Source organism: Papaver somniferum, chromosome 1 (genome assembly GCF_003573695.1).
Source record: "Papaver somniferum cultivar HN1 chromosome 1, ASM357369v1, whole genome shotgun sequence".
Taxonomy (NCBI): Eukaryota; Viridiplantae; Streptophyta; class Magnoliopsida; order Ranunculales; family Papaveraceae; genus Papaver; species Papaver somniferum.
In genome coordinates this window covers 217,212,644-217,238,314 of record NC_039358.1, presented here as the reverse complement: position 1 = coordinate 217,238,314, position 25,671 = coordinate 217,212,644, and the positions used below count along the sequence as shown (strand labels likewise).

At 36.8% G+C, this 25,671-nt stretch overlaps 3 protein-coding genes across 7 annotated transcripts; 2 read left to right on the top strand and 1 right to left on the bottom strand.

Annotated features, from left to right (window-relative positions):
* Positions 1-9,420: 9,420 nt before the first annotated feature.
* On the top strand, positions 9,421-12,924 carry LOC113336883. Of its 5 annotated transcripts, XR_003354045.1 has the most exons (6): positions 9,421-9,736; positions 9,851-9,942; positions 10,747-10,777; positions 10,906-10,961; positions 11,740-11,805; positions 12,580-12,924. XR_003354045.1 is itself a non-coding variant. In XM_026582586.1 (5 exons), exons 1-5 carry the CDS (start codon positions 9,671-9,673, stop codon positions 12,642-12,644), a joined length of 330 nt encoding a protein of 109 aa, XP_026438371.1. In that variant the 5' UTR covers positions 9,421-9,670; the 3' UTR covers positions 12,645-12,924. The 5 variants fall into 5 exon arrangements, 3 of the variants coding, with proteins under 3 accessions (XP_026438371.1, XP_026438363.1, XP_026438378.1); XR_003354044.1 differs by lacking the exon at positions 11,740-11,805; XM_026582586.1 differs by lacking the exon at positions 10,747-10,777 and having other exon boundaries at positions 11,740-11,790.
* Positions 12,925-14,561: 1,637 nt separating this feature from the next.
* On the top strand, positions 14,562-23,090 carry LOC113315963 (clathrin interactor EPSIN 2-like). The gene is made up of 14 exons (XM_026564204.1): positions 14,562-14,811; positions 15,895-15,988; positions 16,373-16,424; positions 16,638-16,717; positions 16,797-16,875; positions 17,197-17,280; positions 17,493-17,638; positions 17,932-18,264; positions 19,703-19,744; positions 19,841-19,936; positions 20,016-20,176; positions 20,459-20,634; positions 21,003-21,903; positions 22,122-23,090. The coding sequence occupies exons 2-14, from the start codon at positions 15,954-15,956 to the stop codon at positions 22,631-22,633; spliced, it is 2,697 nt and encodes an 898-aa protein (XP_026419989.1). The 5' UTR covers positions 14,562-14,811; positions 15,895-15,953; the 3' UTR covers positions 22,634-23,090.
* An 808-nt stretch (positions 23,091-23,898) lies between these two features.
* Positions 23,899-25,248, bottom strand: LOC113360182 (tryptamine hydroxycinnamoyltransferase 1-like). Its single transcript, XM_026603721.1, has one exon. The coding sequence runs from the start codon at positions 25,246-25,248 to the stop codon at positions 23,899-23,901; it is 1,350 nt and encodes a 449-aa protein (XP_026459506.1).
* Positions 25,249-25,671: the final 423 nt, after the last annotated feature.

The following is a 25,671-nucleotide window of genomic DNA, read 5'->3' as shown; positions in this document are numbered from 1 at the left end:
CATGGCATGCCATTGGCACGGTGGTGCGGCTGACATGGTTGGCATGCCTTTGGCGTGGAGACGTGGCTGGCATGGTATGCCATTGGCACGGTGCGGCTGGCATGGTTGGCATGCCTTTGGCGCGAAGATGTGGTTGGTAATACTGAGGGTTTTGTCGCGGAACATGGCACATATATAAAAAACGGGTACCCTGGTAAATTTCTCACAGACGTATTGAAGGGCTCAATAAATGCGCTAGTGGAGACATTATTACTCAAGTTCTGTTTCTTTTTAGAGTGACGTCAATGTTTGGCTAAGGTTTTACGATTTTAACCCTAAGCTAAAAACCACCATCAACGGCCCATACGAAAAACTATACTTTTGGAGGGGTTGTAAGAGCTTGATAATGAAGGAGTTGTCATAATTATCTTTAAAGAGAATATTGTAAAGCTCACTATCCGAGAAATCCCATCGAAACTGTCGCTGCCAACACTTAAAATTGTCACTGAATTGTTGGATATCCTTGAGATCATGTTTCAGTTCCATAAGATCTTCTCCGCGTATTTTATAATTGAAAGTCCAGCTGCTTTCAGACTAAAAATCGCTTACATCAGCATTCTTGTTGGGAATAATAAGCTTATGCAGACGAGGGAATTTCTGCTTGAGTGGTTGGTTGTTAAGCCAACAGTTAGTCCAAAAATCTTGTTGTTGCCCCGTCAGTAACTTTCAATATGACACAAGAATGAAAGTCCTTCCTAATTTTTAGTATGTGCATCAAAGTTAGGCTAAATACGGGTGATGAAGATAAATTATGTCATTGTCTTTTCTTGAACTATTCTTTGCCAAAGTGCAGTTGGCCCCTTAATATATCATCAAATCCATTTAGATAGAAGAAATTTATTTGTTGTTCGTGGATATCTAATACCCAGACCTCTTGACATTTTGGCTCACCAACCTTAGCCAAATAGACCCAACTCATTTTTATACCATAATTATCTGAACCCCAAAGAAGTCTGCACATAATTTGGTTTAGCTTGTTTTCCACTGAAGTAGGCAACTAAAGAAGCAACATGTATATTCTGTTGTGAGGTTTCTATCAAAGTAATTCTTCTGGCTTTAGTTAAGAATGTTCTCTTCCAAGGAGCTAGCTTAGTCTTCGATCTAGATACAGTTGTACCCCAAATTGAAATATTTGCGATTGGTGGCTCCTATAGGTATGCCTAGATAAGAAATATGGAGATGAAATACCTTACATCCAAGATCCATAACTAGTTCCCTAATGATATCATATGCACCAATGTTAATGATCAAACTCTTCTCAATACTAACTTTAAGACTTGTCAATACCTGAAATATGACCAGAACTATATGCAACCTTCTAAGCTCGTTCTTAGACGCGTTTAGAATAATGATTTTTGTCGTTCACGAATTGTAAATGTGGAATAATTATACAATCCGTAACCTGAAATCCATAAATTATATCCCTGGATATTGCCTCATTGATCAACTTAGAAAGATTTCAATAAAAAAAAAGAAAGAGAAAAGAAGATAGAGGATATCCTAGTTTAATTCCTTATGATGGTTGAAATATATTGGTAGAAGCACTATTTACTAAATTGAATCGTAGTGATGCACCATTTGATCCAGTTAATCCAGTTAGAGCCAAAACCATGCTTACCAAGGATGACGAAGATGGAATTCCAATTAAAATTATTGAATGCTTTCTTCATATCGACTTTGCATAGAATGACTGCATAGGATACCTAAAATCCCTTGTCCAAGTCTACTATCTATGCACTCATTATCAATTAGAATATCATCGAGAATTCGCTTATTTTGAATAAAAGAGCCTTGGTTCTCAGAGATAAGAGAGGGCACTACCAACTTTACTCTACTGCTAAGGAGCTTGGAAAGGATTTCGTACATACTGCCAACAAAAGACTAAGATGCCTAAAATCCTTGCAAGTAGTTGAGTATTCCTTCTTCAAATGAGCTTCTTCTTCTCATTGAAATGAGATTCCTGCAGAACGCGCATCAGGTGGTTCTTCAACATATGCCAACAAAGTCTGGACATCTTCACTGTTAGTCCATTTGGAACCACCGCTTTGTTAGAACCAAGACTTTTTTTTATTAACTCCGACAACTTCTTGCTCGCCAGAGTTTCTTTCCAACCATACCTAATCCAAATAATTTTTCTTACCAAGTTAAGCTGATTTTTAGATAAGGAATAACTTTAGCCTATTGTAATTGATTTCTTAGATACCTCACCTTGATCTTTGATCAGAACGAAAATCACAAATAGGCTTATCTAATGTGGGTGGAAGATTGGTTTAAAGTCTTCAATTGAGTTGAAGCAACTCTTATGCTGTAATGGACGTCAGCTAAGGGAATCAATTGCGCGGAGTCTTACTGGGATTCAAGAGGCGTAAGGAGCGTGACTGTAACTGAATTGTTGTGACGGTTTAATTCGATCTCAACTACATTCTGGTCCGAAATTCTGATAGTAGGCTAATGTATGTAGCGGGTTAATACAGTTTGGTGTTCAACTCTGGACTAGGTCCCGGGGTTTTTCAACATTTGCGGTTTCCTCGTTATCAAAATTTCTGGTGTTTTTTCCACATTATATTGTTTATCTTTATAATTGAAATATTGCAGGTTGTACGTTAATCAATCAAAGTAGATATATCCATCATTTTTTGTTGGATACGACTTGATTGATTCTTGGATATTGATCTTTGGGATCGTCCAAATACTCTCACACATAATTAGGTTCACAGACTTAGTTCTGTAACATCCTAATCGGGAGAGAAAGATATATAAGCTCTTCATATAATTCCTTGATTGAGATTCATTAAGTTGACCTCTCGGAATTATATTCGAGTTTAGTCCATACAGGTTGCCTAAGAAAAAGTTGGTGGTGTATTTTATTACCCCAAGTTTTCAAAGATAAATTATTTATCAAAAATAAAAGATGCTCACGTTTCCTAAAATAGTTTTATCTTTATATTCTTGGACTATATTAACAAAATAACTTATTTGATTTTAAGGAAAATGTATTGTTATTCATAAATGTTAGAGTATATACCACACTGATACTTAAGATATTCGACTAGTTACAATACCATATTTAGAGCTTCTCCAATGGTGAATATGAATATTTCATATGTGGCATCACTTCTAAGACATTCTTTGAGTATAAAATCCTAAATATTAGGAAAACTAAAGTTTTATCTCCAACCTATAAAGTTTTCTATTATTTGTTTACTTATTTGTAGGCATAGAATTGGTTAAAAAATTTTCCATTTTTATTTTTCAATGGTTTTTATTAACAAAAGTGTGACTAGGATGGGAAGACATCATGTAAGTGAATGTCTAAAATTAGAGGTTCACCTAGAGGATGTCTACCTTTTTTTTTGTGCCACATCATCTTTACATCAATGGGTTGGGGATGATTTTTTATAAATATGGTTGTGGATCCTACGTGGATTAGGACTTTTTCCTTCGCACACATTCCATTAGAGAGGCTCTTACCTAGTTTTGAAACGATGTACTTTGCTAAATACGGAAACTAATAATGTTTATGCTTGATTGTTGGCTTTATTTGCATCATCTAAGATATTCTGCACTTTCAACTATAAAAGTCTTGGATTTTCTGATTGATTTGCAGTTTGAATTCTAAAGACTAAGGATAGTAACATGTTAAGGGAACTTTTATCAGAGCTTAAAAAACACATTTAAGTATGACTCCGGTAAAAAAAAAAGACGCAGATGAAGAAACAGAAAGAAAACAAAGCATCATTTCCATTTGGATAGAACTTGATTGACTCTCGGGCATTGGTCTTTGGTACCGTCCGAGTTATTCTCATATCAATCAGTCTCACGGATTTCTATCTAGTTGATTTACTGATTGGATTGAGAAAGAGATAAAGCTCTTTGATATACTTTTTGATTGAGTCTCACTTTTAAGTTGGTGCTCTCAAAATTATATTGGAATTAGTCCATACAGATTGTCGAACGAATTATTGGGTGTGGTTGTTATACCTCGTGCTTTTTCAATTGGTATCAGAGCATGCAAACACGCTAAGACCTCATAAGTCTGTGTTTGTAATAATCTGACTATATGGACATAAGTGTTATCTCTATAAATGTATCGCAAGTCTTCAATAGATCGAATTACTGAAGGTGGGACCCATCCAGGCGAGAGCAGACCGTTACTGAAGGTGGGACCCAAAACATAAAAATATACAGTCAACAATACTAGGTTATTATGATGATGACTTGAACAGTAGCACATAAGACTTTTCTTTGCTTAATTTAGAAGAAACTAGAACAACAAAGAAAGCTTAAAACTTGAGAAAGTTGAGAAAGAAAAGAAAGACACCGTGGACATGTCACCTATGACGCGGACGAATCATCATTTCACAGCACAACAACATCTCCACCCCTGATTTCGTAGTAGGTGTTAGTCTTACTGCCTGGGAGTTAAATTACATTGCTTTAGCAACGGAAATTCATCTCTTTAGATGAAGAAACTAGGATTTTCAATTTTCAGGCGGGAGAAGAGGTCAGAAATAACTCAGCATTTACGAACTTATTTTTGGTGTACATGACCGTAAGGCTAAAAAGGAAGTGTGACATTTAAAAAGTATATAACCATGCATTTTCTTGATAATCCCTTGAAAATAATGCAACTTTTACAAACATATATTCTTAGAGTTCATGAACATGACCATGGATGCCACATCCCTTAATGCTCTATTGCTCTTGTTTTAAGCTCGCAAGAAAGACAAGATGTAACTCTTTAAGGACTTGTTTGGCGGGCTTCTTTTAAGCAACTCAAAACAATAAAATAAACTGCAACATCATGTGTACTTCCATCATGTATCCCGTGGGGCCACACTCATACGACTTGGTCCAAAATCACTTTAACACCCGAATGTTACCTAATCTCTAGCATCCGATTTTTTCCCGCTTCAGGAAACTTTTGATATTTCTTCGCCCTTTCCTTCAGTCCCCAGTTACTTGCTCTATTTCTCTCTCTTGTTGCTTCACTTATCTTCTAAGATCTGAATAGATCCAGAAACTTGGGTTACCAATTTGATTAAAAACTCGTTTTCTGACCTCTGGTTTGGTTTCTGATTTACAATGAGTGGAGGAGGAAAATCAATAAGGATCCATTTGGGAACAACTTATTCATGTGTTGGTGTATGCCAAAATGATCGTGTTGAAATCATCTCTGATGATCAAGGGAACCGGAAAACTCCTCCTTATGTTGCTTTTACTCATACTCATAACAAAATACAGAGCAAAAACCCAAAAATGAAACTAAACAACAGGCTAAGGATTACAATCCTTAACAAAAGGGAAACTTTAAGAAATTACAAAAGAGACTAGACACCCTAGCTTCTTCCCAAATTAAATACCATAATTCCACCATTTTGATTTATGGAACAAAATTTCCAATAAAGATCCCAACAGAGCTCCATTGACTCTTTTAAGTTACTGGCAGGTCTTGTTCTTGAGAGTGTCATCTAAGCTCAATATTACCCTTTCAGAAGAAAGGTAATCACTTATAGAGATTATTTCAGTTTCCTCAAACATATGAAGAGAATGGATTGGGAAATTAAGGAAAGCACGTAAATGCAGATGCTAAGTATCGCAAAATGAAACCAATCTCAAATATTGAAATCTTCTAAAGTTACTATATCTTTAAAGCTTTGCTATCGTTTTTTTTTTCTTTTTTTTATATATATGAAAGCACTTTATTGTAGCAAGCGTTTGACAATAATATGTTCTTGGTAGAAAAAAATATCAAAAATGGCTTTTTTTAAAATATTTTTATTGGGAAAAATTGTGAGAGCATCTACAACAGTGAGTCTAAAAATCTTATGTGGTTGTCATTTTTAGACCATCGTTTGACATTGATTTTATAGCTCAAAAGTTATCTTTCAATAAATAAAGTTTGGTTTATATTGTTTCCACATGTGGATATTATAAATAAAACATAATAATATCTCGTAATTAATATTGATCCTAAAGAAGAGTTTTAATAAATAAAGTTTGTGATTTAGAAATTTTTTGAGGTTTAATCAAAAGTCTAGGTAAGAATTTCTCGTAATTAATATTGACCTTTTAGTCAACTATAGTATTTTGGTCACATGTATATGTTTGTCATCAAATAGCTTTTGTTATCAAAAAAAAAAAGAACAAGTTTCACCCCAAACGAAAAGGTGTACTACATCATATCTGTTTATATGGTTGGATATAAAAGTTGTCTCTAGTCCCATCATGAGAATTAGAATCGTGTTTATCTTTGATAGACTTGATTGTCTAGGTGTGTAATATCGACATTGTTTTACAGTTACTCCTTTAGTTCTATATTGATTGTAGATAATGTTCTTTCGGTAATCAAAGTTTAAATTGATCTAGTCATATAGTTTATTAGTTTAAACGGAAGACCCTTTATCAATAACTCAATAATATCTTTTACCAAAGATTGATTAGAGTGGTTACCAAACAGATTCTTCCTTTGCTGTTTGTAATATGATCCAAAGGACTTTCTATTCACGTGCGTGACTCTAGAACCCGAAGACGCAGGAATACTGAGGAAACTAAGTAGCTAGGGGTAGTCTACTTGGTCTCAACTATACGAAGTTGGTATTAGATTTCGTATAGCGACTTAATTCTAAGAGTATTTAAAACTTGACTAGGTCCTTTTGTTTTTAATTTGCGGTTTCCGCGTTAACAAAATCTTGATATGTCATTTACTTTATTTTCGCATTATAATTGTTACTATAATTAAGTAATTACACACGTACGTTAATCCGAGTTACTTGACATTGATCATAATAGTCAATCGGTTATTACCGTAACTATTGTCAAGTAAATACCTTGTTGTCATATTATCTCGACCTCGTACATAGACAATCACTCAAGGTATATGACTTAAGTTGTATTGTCTCGACTTTGTCCATAGACGATCACTTAAGATTCCAGATTTATAGGTTGATATTCGAAAGATTGTGGTATATTTGGGTACCCTCGTCTTTTCATTTTGGATGTGGATTTACATTTTAAGCAAAGTAAAACTCTCATATGTATATAATATTTATATCGATAAAGTTAGAGTAGTCTTATTACTAAGCTAATCATCATTCTCTAATAATCTTACGATAAAAGAAATGTTATATTAAAATAACAATATTTACAAAAATAATAAGCCAAAGGCGCAAAATGCAATATAAAGATTGACTTACAAAATAACTACATTCTCCGGATAGAGAAATATTTGCGAAGTAATAAAATTGCAAAATGTTCCCTCGGTAGAATTCTAAACACCAAAGAATGAGTGTTTGCTTAATCAAGAGGATAATTTCTTCTAAATCCCTATGTATAACTCCATGAAGACGGGTATTTCTTTCCTTCCACACCTCAAACATGATCGCAAAAAGAATAAGTGGATAAATAGTTTTTAGATACCAATAAAATATCATATATTACAAGCTTCTAAGTATTAATGTACAATCCCTGCACTATGCCCTCTTCATGAAATGGCTCCAAATGAAGTGAGTGAACTCGCAATGAAAGAGAAGGTGGTGAGTTTTTCAATCTCCTTATTGCAAAACATAAATTGCGTAGCATGGACCATACAAAAAACTGTGCTTTTGGAGGGGTATGCTTGATAATGAAGGAGTTGTCAGAATTATCTTTAATGAGAATATTGCAAAGCTTACCATCCGAGAAGTCCCGTCGAGATTGTCGCTGCCAACACTTAAGTGGATATACCTGACATCGTGTTTCAATTCTAGAAATCGCTTAAGAAGAATTATCTTCTTCGCGTATTTTACAATTAAAAGTCCAGCTGCTTTCAGACCATAAATCGCTTACATCAGCATTCTCATTGGGAATAATAAGCTTATGCAGACGAGAGAATTTCTCCTTGAGTGGTTGGTTGCTAAGCTAAAAGTTAGTCGAAAAATCTCGTTGTTGCCCAGTCCGTAACTTTCAGTTTGACACAAGAACGAAAGTCCTTCCTAATTTTTAGTATGGGCATCAAAGTTAGGCTAAATATGGGTGATGAAGATAAATTATATCATTATCTTTTCTTGAACTATTCTTCGCCAAAATGCAGATATCATCAAAGCCATTTAGATAGAAGAAATTTATTTGTTGTTCGTGGATATCTAATACCCAGACCTCCTTGACATTTTGGCTCACCAACCTTAGCCAAATAGACCCAACTCATTTTTCTACCATTATTATATGAACTCCAAAGAAGTTTGCACATAATTTGGTTTAACTTGTTTTCCACTGAAGTAGGCAATTAAAGAAGAGACATGTATACTATCTTGTGAGGTTCCTATCAAAGTAATTCTCCTTGACCTTCTAAGGAGCTAGCTTAGTCTGCAATCTAGATATAGTTTTACCCCAAATCGAAGCATTTGTGATAGGTGGCTCCTATAGGTATGCCTAAATAAGAAATAGGGAGAGAAAATACCTTAAGTCAAGGATCCACAACTAGTTCCCTAATAATATCATATAGACCAATGTTAATGATCGAACTCTTCTCAATACTAACTTTAAGACCTGTCAAGACCTGAAATATGACCAGAACTATATGCAACCTTCTAAGCTCATTCTTGGACTCGTTTAGAATAATGATATTTGTCGTTCACGAATTGTAAATGTAGAATAATTATACCACATCCGACTTGAAATCCATAAATCATATCCCTGACTATTGCCTCATTGATCAACTTAGAACGATTTCAATAACAAAAGAAAGAAAAAAGAAGATAGACGATATCCCAAAAAAGGATTTTGTACATACTTCCAACAAAAGATTAAGATGCCTAAAATCCTTGCAAGTAGTTGAGTATTCCTTTTTTAAATGAGCTTCAGAAAAGAAACGTTAAACCTCCGATCTATCTTCTCATTGAAATGAGATTACTGCAGGACGCGCATCAGGCGGTTCTTCAACATATGCCAACAAAATCTGGACAACTTCATTGTTAATCTATTTGGAACTATCGCCTTGTTAGAACCAAGATTTTATTATTAACTCTGAAAACTTCTTGCTCTCCAGAGTCTCTTTCAAACCATACCTAATCCAAATAATTTGTCTTGCCAAGTTAAGCTGATTTTTAAATAAGGAATAACTTAGCCAATTTCAGAATGGTCAAATTAGGATTATATAGAAAAAAATAATAAAAACTTTACATTATTATAGTGAGACGGTACCCTTTTAAAAGTGGTGCCTATTTATCATCCTTCACATATCTATCTTACAAAAACAAATGTGTTTTTCGCCATCTAACGGCTCTGCTTAGGCCTTTTATAACGATCAACGGCTCTTATTTCTCCGTAAATGCAAGAAAGTGAAGAAGATAAATCGTGGCTCATAATACACCCCCATCTTACGCCTTCATCCAACGTCCCAAATTGCTTCTCTCCTTTAATTTCCTTCCGTTACGCCTATTAAGAGTAAGCTGCCTTTACTACGATTTTACTCAGCTCTAGCTTTTCATCCGTAACTAAGGAAATCAATTAGAACCACCGTTATTCCTTTTGATACAAACCTGATTAATCAAATCAATTGTTTATACGTTATCAGAATAAAAGATATCCATTAACAACACAATTATTTCTGCATGCCAATCCTTGAAATGTTCGGCTACATAAACCCCCAAAAATGTTACTTCGCAAAAGTTCTCAGTGCTTACCAATCTCCTTTTTCTCTATAAAGATTCATGTTCATGTAAGTTTCTCTAATTTTAATACTGATTATTTCATATTTATGTTGGTTTTATATTTGTTACTTTTCCAGAAGTTTTATTCTCTGATCGGTTTTGTTATTGTTGATGAACGACAGATGTGTAGAACCATACACCTTTTGATTGTGTCAAACATGACTTTATCCTCCACCTTATCCGGGAACCCTGCACACACTAACGTTGGTCTCAGGTAAATATCAGTGGAAGTGGTTGTCATTCATATCAACTGTTTGTTATAATGCCAATGTGGCAACTATTGCTCTCATCCTTAAGAGCAATAACCATCGATCCTAAAGTTCATACTACATACTGTATCAGATTAAGTTTTTTCATGCAGATGTAATATCCAAATTAAGGAATTTTGTATTTAGTTTAATAGTGTCATGAGGCTAGGCATCTTGTTGTTGTTGTTGATGATGGTTGAACGAATATGAAGTGCTAGAGAATTTAGGTATGCTTAGTAGAGTGGCAGCGGTGGAAAAAGGGGAAGCAAACGAAAAAGTACCACTATCAACATCATTTAGTAGGGTGGCTGCTCAGTTAGAAATTAAAACCCTGATTTCTTATGTTTTAATTTTTAATTGATTCGTTTTCGGTTTTTTATTGTTCATTTTTGTTGCGGTTAAGGTGATCCTCCTAAACATGTGTTGTTTAGTTGTTCTAATTGTTCATTTATGGGCAAGTGTTCATTAATACCGCTGTTAAGTTAAAGATGAGATTCCCACAACTTGATTTTAGGTTCTCCTACTCACTCAAAGGCTTAGTTTTTATCTGGATATTTTCTTTGGATCACTCTTCTTCTTTTTTCCAATTTGGTTCGTCAATCTCTAGATTTCCACTTACATTCGTTATCTTCTCTATTTCTGCTCATATATGTTTTTATCAGCTAGGAAATTAAGATTGAATTTTTAGCATTAACTCCTTTGTGAATGAAGAAATCCTTCAAACCCATTGTAAAATTTAATAATCAATATTAATTTTATATCATTTGCAGCTATCGGATTCTGTTAATGGATGGTTAAATGGTAAGAGTAATTTGGAACAGATAATTTATGTAAATATGACTAACCAGTAGTTTTATTAACCAAAAATAAATTATTGGCATCTGGATGTACTAATTTTCAATTTACTGGATTGGTATTCTTCTGAATAGGATGTACAACGCTGGCTTTCACAGATTAGAGCTGCTACCTGCGACAATCCGAATAGGTAAGGCATCTTGATTTGTTGGGATTTAGTTTAGTGTGAATTTGTTACAGCGTTAAGTCGTTGTGTATGTAAAATTTTAGTGTCTAATTTTGGTTAGCATATAAATGTGTGGTTTATATTTCATTGGTTGATATTTTGTATATGCCGTTTCATATGTTGAATCGGCTAAATGTGCCATATGTTCACACTTCCCCACTCGAGCACCAAATCATGATGACACAAGCTTACGACAAATGGAGTATGTCTGCTCATAAGACAATATGTACTTACTGACTGAAAAATCGATAATCTACCCGATGACACGTTGTGAGTTCTTTAGAGACGGTGCTGGCAATCTGTGTTGGTTTTTGCTTTAGATATATCAACCAAAATTTGTTATGCTATAATGTATCTAGGATTTATATATGCTCCCCAATCACGAGCAGTTGCATTTTCTTTAAAAGAACTCTGTTTATTGAACCCGTAGTTATCTAAGGCAATGGTTTATAATTAGCAAATACTAAATGTGGGCTTGGAAGGAATCACTGAATGGATACATAATGAAGCTTTTGTTTGCATAACGTTTCATTGAGTTTCTAGCCTGCCATTATAGCCAGCATGTTGCTTAGCTATTAGAAAGTTGAATTTGAACATTCTCTATAGCAAAGATGTCCATGGTCTTTCACGTTTTGGTCTGCATCCTATAGTAAGCATATTGTTTATTTATTTTTATAGTAAAAGTAAGGAATGCTATGTTTGTTGACACGATACATCCCTAAGATGAATCTATTGTTTGCAGGGACCTATGGTGTGCTAAATGTGAATCTAAAGTGGAACCTCACGTACACCAGTAATCCCAATAATTGTACATATCAATTTACCTGTGTTTGTTGCAACTTATTAATACGTTATTTTATTAAGTTTGTCATGGTCCCTCTAGATCTATACCAAGAAGGCATCTATTCCTTTATGAAGTCCAAGAATCCGCCGTTCACTACTGTTTTTATAGCTTTAGACAGTGAGATTCAGAAACTGTTAGAACACGCTGCATCCCGAGCTCTTGAGTGGTTGAGAGGTACTTTAATGTACCTTATCTAAATGAATCCACAAGTGTATTTATGAGCCTGTCATGTATATCTTCCGTTGTCGATATAAATGTCACGGTTCACAAAATTAGAGCACCCAACAACTAATACAGGAAATGGGAGGCCTCAACTCCTTGCCGAATCCGAATTTGTCAGCTTACTAGCCTTCATTCTGTTAGTACGTATACATAATCTAACTCTTATTTCCTGAGTTAGGGGGATCAATTAATTGTGACTCCACCCAATGTCCTTTATTGGTAGTCTGTAGTACCTTTGCGAGGAATCATTCATTTGGAAGTACTCCATAAGATAGTTTAACATACAAATGGTTCGCCAGTAAGTGAACTGCCCATCCCTCATTTCACATGATCGAGCTATGTGTTTCAGTGGAAATAATATTGTTGAGATAGTTCTGAAACTTTTCAGAGTTTGAAAGAGTCGTAGTTGATGGAACATTTGATGTGCATTTCTAGCTCTTCATACTGTAAAAGTTAATTTCTGAAACTACTTTCTCTTTAACTAATTTTCTTACATTCTCTTTTTTTTTTTTGCAGGTAAACAACAACTTAGTTATAGGCGTCAATGGGTTCAGAAGAAACTGGAATGCGGCCTCTCATGAGTGATTCTTTTTGCACCAAGAAGAGGAAGGCATGATTCTCACCTGAAAAGACAGATCATAAAAGTAATTCTAAATTCTTAATGGTGCATTGCGAATGTTTTGATTGCTGATATTTAGCATGGAAACAAACCCCCTGTTGGAATATATGCGGTTTCAGAGATTTTCTCTAATTTGTCTGTCTCTCATAATGGTGCATTTAATTGTTGCATCGATGAGGCTTCAGGTCAGAAAAACACCATGGAAATTCCCATGGCATGCTATATAAAGCCACTTAAAATCCCCCCCGACAACTACATTCGTGCCTCACACTTTGATCTCCCCAACAAAAGCTCTTAGTTCACAATGCTGATCAGACATAATACTTTAGCTTCCAGGTTCCTTTGACTAGGTATTATTGTACATTATTTTATGTGTCTTTGGCTAAGTTGTGTTTTTTGAGTTTTTTATGTCTCCGTAATGCCTTCCTACGCCAACGCGAACCTTCCAATCCCCCCCCCCCCCCCCCCCCCCCCCCCCAACCCAACTAACCTGGATTACTTTTAAATTTCTCCCAATAAGCACCTACAAGAGACTTCATGGGACCAATGAAGTTTCGCTCTCTTCTGTTTCACTATGTGTTGTCCTATATAGTGGGTACAGGTTACCGAAGTGTAAGAAGATCGTGAGCTTAAACTAAATCAAGAGAGTTGAGACAGATGGTGCACCTAATATCGCCAGCCCATATTTTCCTTAAGTTAACTACATCTTTGGCATACAGAGAACACAATGCTGTCATATGCATACTACGTTATAACTGATTATTATAGGCAACACATGTCCTCTAAAAAGAGATGCATCTAAAAGTCTATGTAATAGTATTAAACCGATGCCAAACCCAGGCTCAGAATGTTAGAAACAATGACAAAGGCGAAAGGTTGGTGTGACTAATGTTATTGTACACAATCTTGCGTGATTCTTTGCACGTTGATAATATTGTTTGGAATTTATCTAATGCATGATTTGTATTTGTTATTTTTTTCTTCCTACCTGGACAACCAACATTTCTGCAATGTTCATCTCTAATCTATCTATACTTATCTCATTCCTCTTATCATTTTCTCTGTTCGTGGCTTAAATGTTTTTTCCAAGCGCAATCGCTTTATCTTTAAAATTAGAGAGTATCTAACTATCTATAAAATCCTCATATTGGAAGTCCTAAGGGTATGTTTGGTTTCAAAGGAATGAAACAAAAAGTGACTTGGGCAGAAGACTGTACATATTCATAGACAGATTGTTAATTGATAGTAAAGTGAAAGACCTTTATGGTGGGATGAAAGACATTAATTAAAGCGACCTGCACAATTTTGTTGGATGGTTGGATTTCATTGGTCCACAATTGGACCATGAAATTTGATCTATTATTAACTTTTTTTCCTAATTAAAGACTGTTTAGAGAACTACATAAGTAGCAAAACAGGTGACGGGGATTATGAGGGTGAAAATGAGTGGGATTATTTCGGTAAAAAAATGTTTTGTGTGAGTTTTTGATTAAAATATGCTATTTTAGTAGTTACAAAAATAGAACTAATCCGAGTAAATTAACTAGCTAACAGTCGGTGATAGTGACAACAAATCATAGCCCGTGCCGGCACGGGTCATTTACTATGACTAATAGATTAGAAAATGAGAAGATGAAATTGACAATGCGCCTATTCTTACCCAACTCGCGTGGTTTTAAGTCGCCTCTGAAAATCATGGACAATTATAAACAAATTTTCACAATTAACGGTCAGATGTAACTCCACATCATCACATGATTCTCGTGGATGAGTCAAAAGTTATGATTATTTTTCTCTCGTCTTCAAAACCGTTCAATAGAGAGTTCAAAGGAAAGAAAGAAGTGCGCCGAGTGTTTGATTTTTCTTCCTTCTTCCACTTTTTTATATTTTCTTCCCCTCTCTCTCTCCTCCGAAATTTCAGAATTTTCGAAAGGAAAAAAAAAAAAAAAAGAGACAGAGAGAGAGGAACAGCAAACAAACCCTCATTTCCTCCTTCGCGATATTCGCAGAAATTTTGATTCTTCGTCTTTCTATTATTTTCTCTCCTCTTCTCATTTCATTTCTCTTTCTTTCCGTCTCTGTCATCACTTTGCTCAGATCTGACCAAATCCACCGACAATTTTTTTAAGGTTAGATTTCTTCGATCTCTTATTGTTATCACCATTAACATATGATTGGAATTCGATTCTGTTTCTAGGGTTTGGTATATGTTGATTGAATTGAGTATGATTCGAGTTGTTGTTGTGACGGTGGTGGTGGAGGAGGAGTTTTGATTCGATTTCTATGTATGGAGAAGTTGTTTTCTTTTCTTTTTTTTTGTAATTGTCAGATGAATGTTTAGCTGTAATTGGATTGTTTTTGTGTAATTCAGATTGGGATTGGGCAAAGGGTGCTGTAGAACATGGTTTAGATTTGTTTCTGTGGATCTTTGTTTTGTTAATTGGGATCTGTATAGAATTCTTTGAGATCTATTCAGTTTGTTTAGAAATTATATGCTGTTGTTGGTAGCTCAAGTTAAATGTTCATTATATCTTTGGTGGAATGGATTACATTGTAAATGTACTGTTAGAACTTTTAATGTTGTTTCAGATTCAATGCACCTATTTTTAGTTTGAGCTGTTGTATCAGGAGGGCAGGGTTTCGTAGTAGTTGTGTGTTGCAATTGCCTAGTGTATCTCTGTCATTGTTATTTGAATTTGTTCATGTGTCGAATTTCATGTATGTATCTTCTACATAGTGATCATTGAAGCTGGATCGTGCCTTTTGATTTTTTATGTTTTCCTTTTCAACATTTTGGGGTCTCGAATAGCAGTTGCTGAAGGTGTTAGGTGGTACATGCTGTGTATGCTACTCCGGATGAACCAAAAGTAGTGGTACCACATACTTTGGATATAATATTTGATTGTATGATTTGAAAGTAAACATGGCTTTTGATTGTGGAAGAGTTGTTTTGGACAATTATTTATTCTTAATGGTAGGATTACTTTATGGGAGTTCTTTTTTCTTTTTCTAAAAGGGTTGCTATTGGTAATCTTCTTGAAATAATATGGATGTGTTGCTGTACCAAGTGTATCCTTGCTCTTTACTTTTTTACTTTCCACAAGTTTCGTATAAATTTAATGGGCTGGTGCGCTTTACATCTCGTACTTTTTCATAGGTTGGTGCAAATTATATTGTATTCAGGTTCTTATCGATAGATTATGTTGTTGCAGGAGAAGATTTTGAGGTTAAGTGCGCTTGAGGTGGACTTGGTTTTGCAACTGCACAGGTCATGAAGAAGGCCTTTGATCAAACTGTCAGGGACCTGTAAGTTGACTATTTAATGTTGTTTTGTTTCTCTTTTGAATGCTGTTCTTCCTCTTGGAAGCCTCATAGGATCACTAGAATACATGCATGTGGGATAGGAAAAAACTGAAAATGGAAAAAAAATGAAGATTATATCATGACGTCAGTGCAGTAGTTGACTTAATTGGTGATATAAGTGTATGACCTTTCTCTTCTAATGCCTTGGATATCATTTCCTTGCCTTAAATTCTAGACTACTCTAAGTTTGTACAAGTTAAATTCTAGACTACCCTAAGTTTGCACTAATATCTTCCTGTGGGATCATACTCTTAAATGCTATACTTTCATTTCTTCAACGTATTTGGAATACCATGACCTGAGCTCACTGCCCCTCCTGGTTTGCAGTAAAAGGGAGGTGAACAAGAAAGTTCTTAAAGTTCCTGGCGTAGAACAGAAGGTAACAGTTTTCTTTGCAGTTCTTGTTTCTTTTTTTCTTTTGTAATTTTTTTGACATGTGGATGACTATATCTTGATAGTTCCATCATTTCCTGCGCATGAAAGCGACTTTGATATTATGTGGATTAGTTAGTTTCGTAGGTTTTTCTAGTTGCAACATGTTTTATTCATTCAGGGACAGTATGGATAAATTTCGGTCGCATATTATTTACAGGTTCTTGATGCCACGAGCAATGAACCATGGGGTCCTCATGGATCAAATCTGTCAGATATTGCACAGGCTACCAGAAACTAGTAAGTTGATTCATCTGTTCAGGTAATATTCGTGATTCATCTTTTTCCGTAATAAAATTGCTGATTTTGCATTTTGCAGTCATGAATATCAAATGATAATGGCTGTGCTTTGGAAGCGAATCAATGATACTGGCAAAAATTGGCGCCATGTGTACAAGGTTTGCACATCCCTATGCTCTTTCTGATTTCTGTAGAGCTTTATATCTGTGGGCTGAATTATGCGGAGATGCTTTGGCACAGTATGTGTGATTGTGCATCTTCTCGAGTTTCATCTTTGGCATCTTGTAGTACTTTAAGAAATAATTTCGTTTTAGTTTTGGTTATTTGTGGTTTTATCATTTTTAATGTTACCTTACTTGAGAATTGGGAGCTGATTTGATTTTGCATATGGTTTTTAGATTTATTTTTGGGATATTCCTTTGCTTCGTTTCTCAAATTGGTTTCTTTTGTGACTAACGGCTTTTTGCGTTGAGCTTCAGGCATTGACTGTTCTTGAGTACCTGGTGGGACATGGGTCTGAACGTGTTATAGATGAAATCAAGGAACATGCGTACCAAATTTCGGTAATTTCCAAATTCTTCCTTCCGCTTGAGTTTACGACTATGCTATATCTGATTATTGTGTAAACGTTTGTTTTCAACATCTCTTATGAAAATAATTGGGTATTCTCGATGATACTCATACTCTTGTAGAGTTTATTTTGCAACTTTCTGTTAATCATACTCTTCCTTTTGAAAATATACAAAGTGAGCTTCTTTTACTGACACATATGCAGACATTATCCGATTTTCAATATATTGATTCCAGTGGGAGGGACCAGGGAAGTAATGTCAGAAAGAAATCTCAGTCTTTAGTGGCACTAGTGAATGATAAAGAAAGAATTCAAGAAGCCAGACAGAAAGCTCTTGCCAACAGGGAGAAGTAAGTCTTCTGTTAAGAACATATTTTTTTTACCACCGGTCGTTGTGATCTTTTTAGATATTCCTAGATAACCATGATTAACTTTCCCGTAGAGACTGTATGCTTTGTGTTGCTCAAAAATGAGCTTCTCATTATTTGATGTTTCGGAAACTTATGATAAATTTTGAGAAGTTTTCCTGAACGTATTACAAATCAAGTCCATAGTTTACCTTCTCTTTCTATGTTCTGACATATCGGAAGTTAAATTTTCCTGCATAGCGCCTTGCTGTGCACTGACAATGTAAATTTCATAGGTTTCGCAGCACAAACTCACCCGGAGGAATGTATAGACCCGGTTCAGGAGGTTATGGGGACGAGGATCGCTATGGAAGTAGAGACGATGACCGAAATGGTTATGGGAAAGAAAGAGAATATGGCTATAAGGATGATGACAGAAGCGGTAGAGGCGGTGATTCATACAGTCGTGATGGAGACCGTTATGGTAGAGATTCTGATGGTGGTTACAAGGATGATGATTATAATAGAGGAAGAAGTCGAAGTAATGAAGACTTTCAGTCTGGCCAGAGAAGTAGGAGTTCTGACAGATACAGGGAACGTGGTTATGATGACGATCGGTATTCATCAAGGTATGCCATTACTTTTCATTCACTGATACTTCAGTTAAGGAAGATCCAACACATTTATCCATCTAGGGGATCCTGGGGATGTGATTTTTGATCCTAATAAGTAAGCCAATTTCCTATGCAGACAGAATTTGACGTGGAAACCTCGTAAGGGTAAACCAAAGGACTGATCTTAGATAAATAGGCGTCTTATAGGATTATTGACGTTCCACAACATTTACCAGTTTGAAAACAAATTGCAATCCTACTTTGAGAATGGAGAGTTGTGCTCCCACTTCTACTGATGATTCATAACGCTTCATATTGCTCCTTTGATTTATTATTTTGGGCATAGGCAATCACGTAGACAACATCGCTTTGAATTCATCAAGTACATTAAATCTGATGATATGAATCAGGAGGCTGTGGGAGGAATCATCAGATCCAAACTAGAAATTTGCTTGCTTCTCTTGATTAGAATTTGATTGATGCTTAGGTTTAGCTCCCTAACTTCAGGGTTTGTATTAGAGACCATGTTGCTAATTGAAATATAAAAGAATTAAAAAGAAGGTTGCAGGGAACTGGTTGTCTGGTGAACTTTATCTTTCCATGTAGGTTCATCTAATCTCAAAGTGATATTCTCTCAGCCTTGGAATGAACGGTACAATGCATGTTGTAAGACATGCATCTGAAGGTCTTATAGTTGATTGTACCATAAATCTGGTGTGTTCGAGAACAAGATTCTTGTGGGCGGATAAAATGTCAATAGTGATGTATCTAGCCTAGCACACGTGTGCGCGCGCACACACACACACACACACACACCACAACATATATTTATGATTTTCTGTTATCTTAATTGGTAGTGCCTAGTACTCCCATGTCTTTGTGTGTGTTAGTGACTTGGTGGCTGTGCATGTGTTTTGGCGATTTGAGTGTATTTTGTACAATATGAAATGTCATGTATATATGCTCCTAGCCATAGTTTTTAAACTCTTAAGATTAGATACAAATATTCTCAAAACGATTTGAATCCCACTATGAATCGAATCTACTGTGAATCTGACGATTCACATTTTTGACTCCTGCGATTCGCACTGATTCATATGTCAGACAAGTCTAGATCTGTGCTTTCCAAGTGATTTTCATCAAGAACAAAATTTTGGAGACATTTTGACTCGCCCGAGAGCACAAGATTAGAACTCAAAAGCCACGTCCACTTGATTAAGTGCCTAACCGCTGATCTGGACGTTAAATTGTGTTATGTATTCTTCATTACTCATATCTATAATACTAATAACATATTTTTAAACTTATTAATCTACAACTCCAATATATTAATAACTTATTATTCACGATTTAACAACATTGCTCCTAGCTTCAGAAGTTGCATGCTTCCTTAATTTTGCATCCATACCTTAACATTGGAGCCATCATTATAATATTTTTCTTTCAATTGCAGAAGCAGTGATGCTAGAGCTGAAGACCATTCTCAGAATGAAAGGTAAGTGATTTAGCAACTTCTAGGATGCCTTCCCTTTGAGGTTCCATACAAAAGTTTGATTTTTATTTAGCCGAACTGTTTTGTTTTCGTTTGCAGGGGGCTTGAACGGAAGTTTTCTGAACAAAATATTGGTGCACCCCCTAGTTATGAAGAAGCAGTAAGTGATGCTCGGAGCCCTGTACATGATGAAAGGTACCATTCATTTTTTAGATGCACTATGTTTTTTGTTTTGTGATCGTTTTTTGGTTATTGACATTCTCTTGACTGAAAGGGATGGAGATACTCCCGTAGTGGAAACTACTGCCAAAGCATCGTCTCCAACTGGAAGCACAACTCACAGTCCTGGAGCCAGCGAACCTGGTACAACTGCCGCTCCTGCAAACCAAGAACCTAGTACTTTTGATGAATTTGACCCTCGCAGTTTTGCTCCAGGTATGAAATGCATGTGTAGTGTGTACTCCCTTTTGGTTCGAAATCAAATCATGTCAATGTTCTTAGGTTTCATGTGTATGCATGTGGTACGCATAACATGAGTTCTTTTGTTGCTTAATTCACGCCATGCCATCACCAATTAAGAAGGATCTCCTTTTTAGGTAGTTCAGGTCTATTACCAGCATTATGTTTGATGGAATATTTTTTAATCTTGAAACTATATATGTTTGGTGGCGTCTGTTACTGTGCTGAAGCTAATCCATTATTTTTTCTTCTTGTTAGCTGCTGCACCTCCTGCAAGTAATGGAGACATGGATCTACTTGGTTCCCTCTCGGACGTTCTGGCTATTGTCCCCTCAACTTCTACAACCGCAACATCTGAAGCTGAAATTCCCACTGAGTCTGCTCCAGGGTCCACATTCGTAGCACTATCATCAGCATCAACTGTACTGAGCCAGGTACGATTGATAGTTTTGAAACTTCAAATAGTGTTAACTGCTCACTTTAGTGGGGACAAATAATAAGTGGACAAGAGTCGGGGGAATATGTCAATTCTTAGGCATAAAGACATGAAAATTAAAACTCCAAAAAGAGCTCAAGATTACCAATCTGGAAAACAAGCTATGATGTTTTAACAGTAAAAATGTTGGTGCCACCGTAGTAAACACTCAAGATTTTCACCATCTGGACTTGAAGTATAATCTTACTGCCTACCCAGACCAACACTGATTTTTCCTGGCATCATATTCTTGCCAACACTTGATATCATGGCTGCTTAGAAGTATTTGTATTTATGTGGTTTTGGTTTGTTATACCTCATTTACAGCCTATCGAAGACCCATTCGGTGAGACTCCCTTCAAGGCTATACCTTCGGCAGAAAATAACCAACCACCGCAGGATTTTTCTTCCACAGCCAACTTCCAATCTAGTTCAGTGGCCCAAAGCTCAGAAACCTTCCAACCAGCCCCACCACAGATGCAACTAACTTCGCCTGGCTTTGATTTCGGAGACACGTTTGAAGGCCTCAGTTTTGCCCCTTCCGATGTCTCCAATGTTCAATTTACTTCTACAAGCTCTCAATTCTCTCCACCAGAGCTGCAAAATGATGATGTTTTAGCAGATATCCTCCCACCTTCAGGGCCAGCTTCTCAAGGATCTCCATTTTTAGCTTTACCAGCTCCAACAGGACCACCCTCACAGGCAGGTGTTCCTGTGAACAACTTCCCTGCACATTCGGGGTATGGAGCTCCGCAGTCACAAGGATCTTTTAATGCTCCTCAAAACCCATATGGAGTGCCACAGGGACCTTTTGGTGCTGTAGGAGGTCCTTCACAGCCAAATATTCCTGGACACTTCCCTCCTCAGTCTGGGTATGGAGCTCCAGTTGCCTCACATGGAAGTTTTAATGCTCCAAGTGGACCACATATGCAGTCAGGTGTTCCTGGGAACAACTTTCCTGCACAATCCGCATATGGTGCACCAGTAGCCTCACAGGGTGGTTTTAGTGCTCCAAGTGGATCAGCCCCCCAGCAAAACACTAATGCCATGGGGAGTTATTACCAGCAGACAGGACCTACACCCCCAGCAACTTCACAGGCAGCCACTCTTTCCATTCCAACAGTACAACCTGCCAAACCTCAACAAAAGGACAACAAATTTGAGACCAAATCAACAGTTTGGGCTGATACACTTAGCCGAGGGCTTGTAAATTTGAATATATCTGGACGTAAGTGCTTCAACTGCATCATTTGGTTTGTGATTGAAAATTGAGATTTGAAAAATAAAGGACACAACTGAAAGTTTGAGTTGTGTCACTGGCTTCTTTGCTTTTCTTTGTTTCATTCCTTCCTACAGATGTTGCAGTTACTTCTGGATTATATCTGGAGATCTGTTTCTTTTTCTGTTCATTTCTTGGCTCTGTGCTTATTTGTCTCTTTTCTGCAGCTAAAACCAATCCTCTGGCGGATATTGGAGTTGATTTCGATTCTATCAATCGTAGGGAGAAGAGAGAGAAACCTGTTCCACAAACCGCTGTAACCTCTACAATCAACATGGGTAAAGCTATGGGATCTGGTTCTGGAATGGGACGTGCAGGTGCAAGCGCCCTTGCTGCTCCTCCTAACCCTATGATGACCGCAGGTATTGGTATGGGTATGGGTGGTGGCGGAGGAATGCAAGGCATGGGTATGGGAGGTTATGGTGGCATGACCCAGCAGCCTGGTATGGGTATGCCAATGGGGATGAACAACATGGGTGGCATGCCGATGGGCATGAACAACATGGGCATGCAGATGGGGATGAACAATATGGGTGGCATGCAGATGGGCATGAACAATATGGGTGGCATGATGGGAGGACAAATGCGACCGCCTCAGCAAGGTCCTCCCATGGCAGGCTACAATCCTGCGATGGGAGGCGGTTATCCTCCTCAAAATCCGTATGGTGGTTATAGATGAGCTCCAATACTGTAAACAAGATAGGTATGCGATTATGTTTATTGCCTTCAGGGGGAAAAGGAAGCCGGTGCTAGTAACAGCAGGTTACACTTACTACTATATACACACACCCAATATATATAAGGTGGATATTCAAATTCTCAGGGATTGTGAACTTCTGATTCGTCATCACTTGTATTAGTTTTGTCAGAAAATTGCTGAGTGTACCCTATATGTTCAAATCATGCTCATAGCTTTTGGTTTTCTTCCTCCCCCATTCTTTTTGAGTTTCCAGAGTTGTTACTACGGTTGATGTTGCTTTCAGCTGTTGTTAAAGTTTGTGTATGAGAGAAAGAGAAGAGAGGTAAAAAAAGAAGGTGACCTATCTCAGGTTATCTTTTCAATGACTATTGCAAAGATTCTTATGGTATGGTATACCTTCTGATGAACAATAAAATTGATTAAATTCTTTTGTGTACTCTGTTTTCTCATTTCTGTGTGCAATTTTTTTCTTCTCCTAGACTAGATTGAAGAGAAATAATAGGTTTGCAGAGCACTGTTGTGGCATACAAGTTCATATATCAATCATAGATTCTGACCCCAATGGATTTTCGATTGTTGCAAATTTCATAGGTTGTCTGCGTTATCGTATAAATCTGGAGCCTTCCTTTTTTTGAGATAATTTTCGGGCAGTACAGGTAGTAACTCCAGGCATGTATGAGCTTACTGGATCCAAGTTAGAGTCATCTAAATACTGAAAAAAATCACCGGAAAAATTATAGTAGACGAAAATGTTGGGTGTTTGCTTAAGGTCCATTTGAGGCAAAAGCAGAGCTCAGCTGAGTGCATACATCTTTTTTTTTCATCTTTTTTTTTTCATAGGCAAAAATTCATATTATTTTGGGTTAAAGAGGAAAGACCTTTAAGCTGATTTTGTTGATCGGGAAACCTTACAAAAATACCTTTATTTTCATTAAATATCCCTGAAAATCTACCTCTTAAAATCTACCCCTTATCAAAACAATTAAAATACTGAACTAGTGCTAATCACAGCGTGATTACTTTGAAGTTTGAACTAGTGTTTTGAAGATGAATTAGTCAGAGCCAATTGTTCAGGAAGTTGTCACCTCAATTCACCCACTCGAGAACTTCGTATCAAGAAGAAGAAAAGAAAATAACATTACAAGAAACAAGAAGAGTGCAGACTGCAGAGGATAATAGCTCGCGCTTGGGTAAAAAAAGAAAATGAGAATTCTAGTAGCATGGGACCAAAGTGCACAATCCCCTCAATAAAGGTGACAAATATCTTTGAAAATTTGGACATGCTCATGTTGCAGTGCCATGATCACATCAAGACCACCACCTTCTATGCAAGAAGGAACAAAAATCACCAAGCCTTCAACGGGTAATTCAGCCGGAAGAACAGCACAAGGACTCCCACCACCAAAATCCATTTGATGAAATTGAAACCTCAACCAACTGTCAACTTCCAAATTTGGACACAATAAGTTGCCCACATCCGACGCCATGGCAACCAGTTTCTCACCTCCATCATCTTCCTTTGTAACTTCACCGAAATCTACAAACGACTTGAAATAACTGTTATCAACTCGAGCTACGGCTTCATGAATTGCCCTCGCAACATAAGCATGATTTTCTTGCAATAATTCTTTGACTTGCAATCTTGGGTAAGCCCAAAGTACTAAATTCCCAAAATACTCCATGGGTACTGTTGGTTTCATCCTGGCTCTACCATTCACTGCAACCCTGACTTGCGTGAACTCATCTGGTTCCAGACCTCTTGCTTGAGTCACCTTCTTCCATACATGTGCTAAAAGACTCTCAAAAGTAGTAGTATACATTCTATGGGGTGGTGATGAGATGCCGCTGCAATTACTAATTTCTTCATTAACCTTCATTTTAAGTTTCGCCATAAAATCTACAGAGAAGTTAACAACCAAGTTTTTTATAGATGAAGAAGATTTAACATTTTCATTACAACTCTTCCGGAATTCGATAGAACGATGGTCGAGTTCTACGTTAAGCGGGTTCCTAGGAACGGAAACTGAAGCTCGGTCGTGGTAAGGAAGGATTACGTGGTCGTCCTGATCTGACGCCAAACCAGCTGCACGTACTAACTTTGCCCATGCAAAGAAGAAAGAACTCATGGATTGACCATCAGCCACATGATGATGGCATGTCTGGCCAATTACAAGGCCACCACAAGCGTAACGATTAAGTTGAATCTGCATTATCTGCTCAATACCTTCAATAGGTGGAAATAGTTCTTCTATATCCGTGTTCGGATTGAAAGGAAGCTGTTCAGCTAACGTTGCCGGAATATACGTCTCGATAACTCCAACTCCTGCATTGTTTAGATGAATGCACGGCCGACCTTGTTCGTCAGTCGCAAACCGACCTGCAAGATGTGGGAAATGAACGAGAGCTTTCAACAGACCTTCTTTCATGGCTTCATTGGAAGGCATGGGTGGCTGAAACACGTATAAAACAGATACGTTGAGATCGAATGCTGCTTTGTCGAAAATCGTTAGAGGGATTTTCGTATCATAAGATATCGAAGGATCAGATGATGGAGATGGATACAAAGTGGTACTGCTGATAACCCTGAGAGACATTGTTAACGATACTTTTCTGTATTATTTTGTTTCTTGCTGTTAACAGATGTTTCGGTTCCTTGTATTTATAGATATCAGGTTCACCTACTCTTATCCATTCCCTTTTTCTTATAGAAGATCTTGTCAACCAAGAATATTGAGATTTTGCCTTGTATATTGTACTAGCTAGCTTGGTCATAGAGGTGCTTGGACCCTCTCAAAGTCTATGGTAATCAGAGTATATGCGTTGCGAAAAGCTGCTAAAGATGCTACATACAATTGGCTAATTAATTAATTCATCTCTGATCACTTCCTTCAGAGCTAGCCAGCAAAAGTAATATACTTCGTCCGTTTCCAAATAATAGGCAGTGTCAGAGTTTTGGTAAAACACCCTCACCCCCTTTCGAGAGATAATGGCCATATATATTATTATGGTTTTGGTCA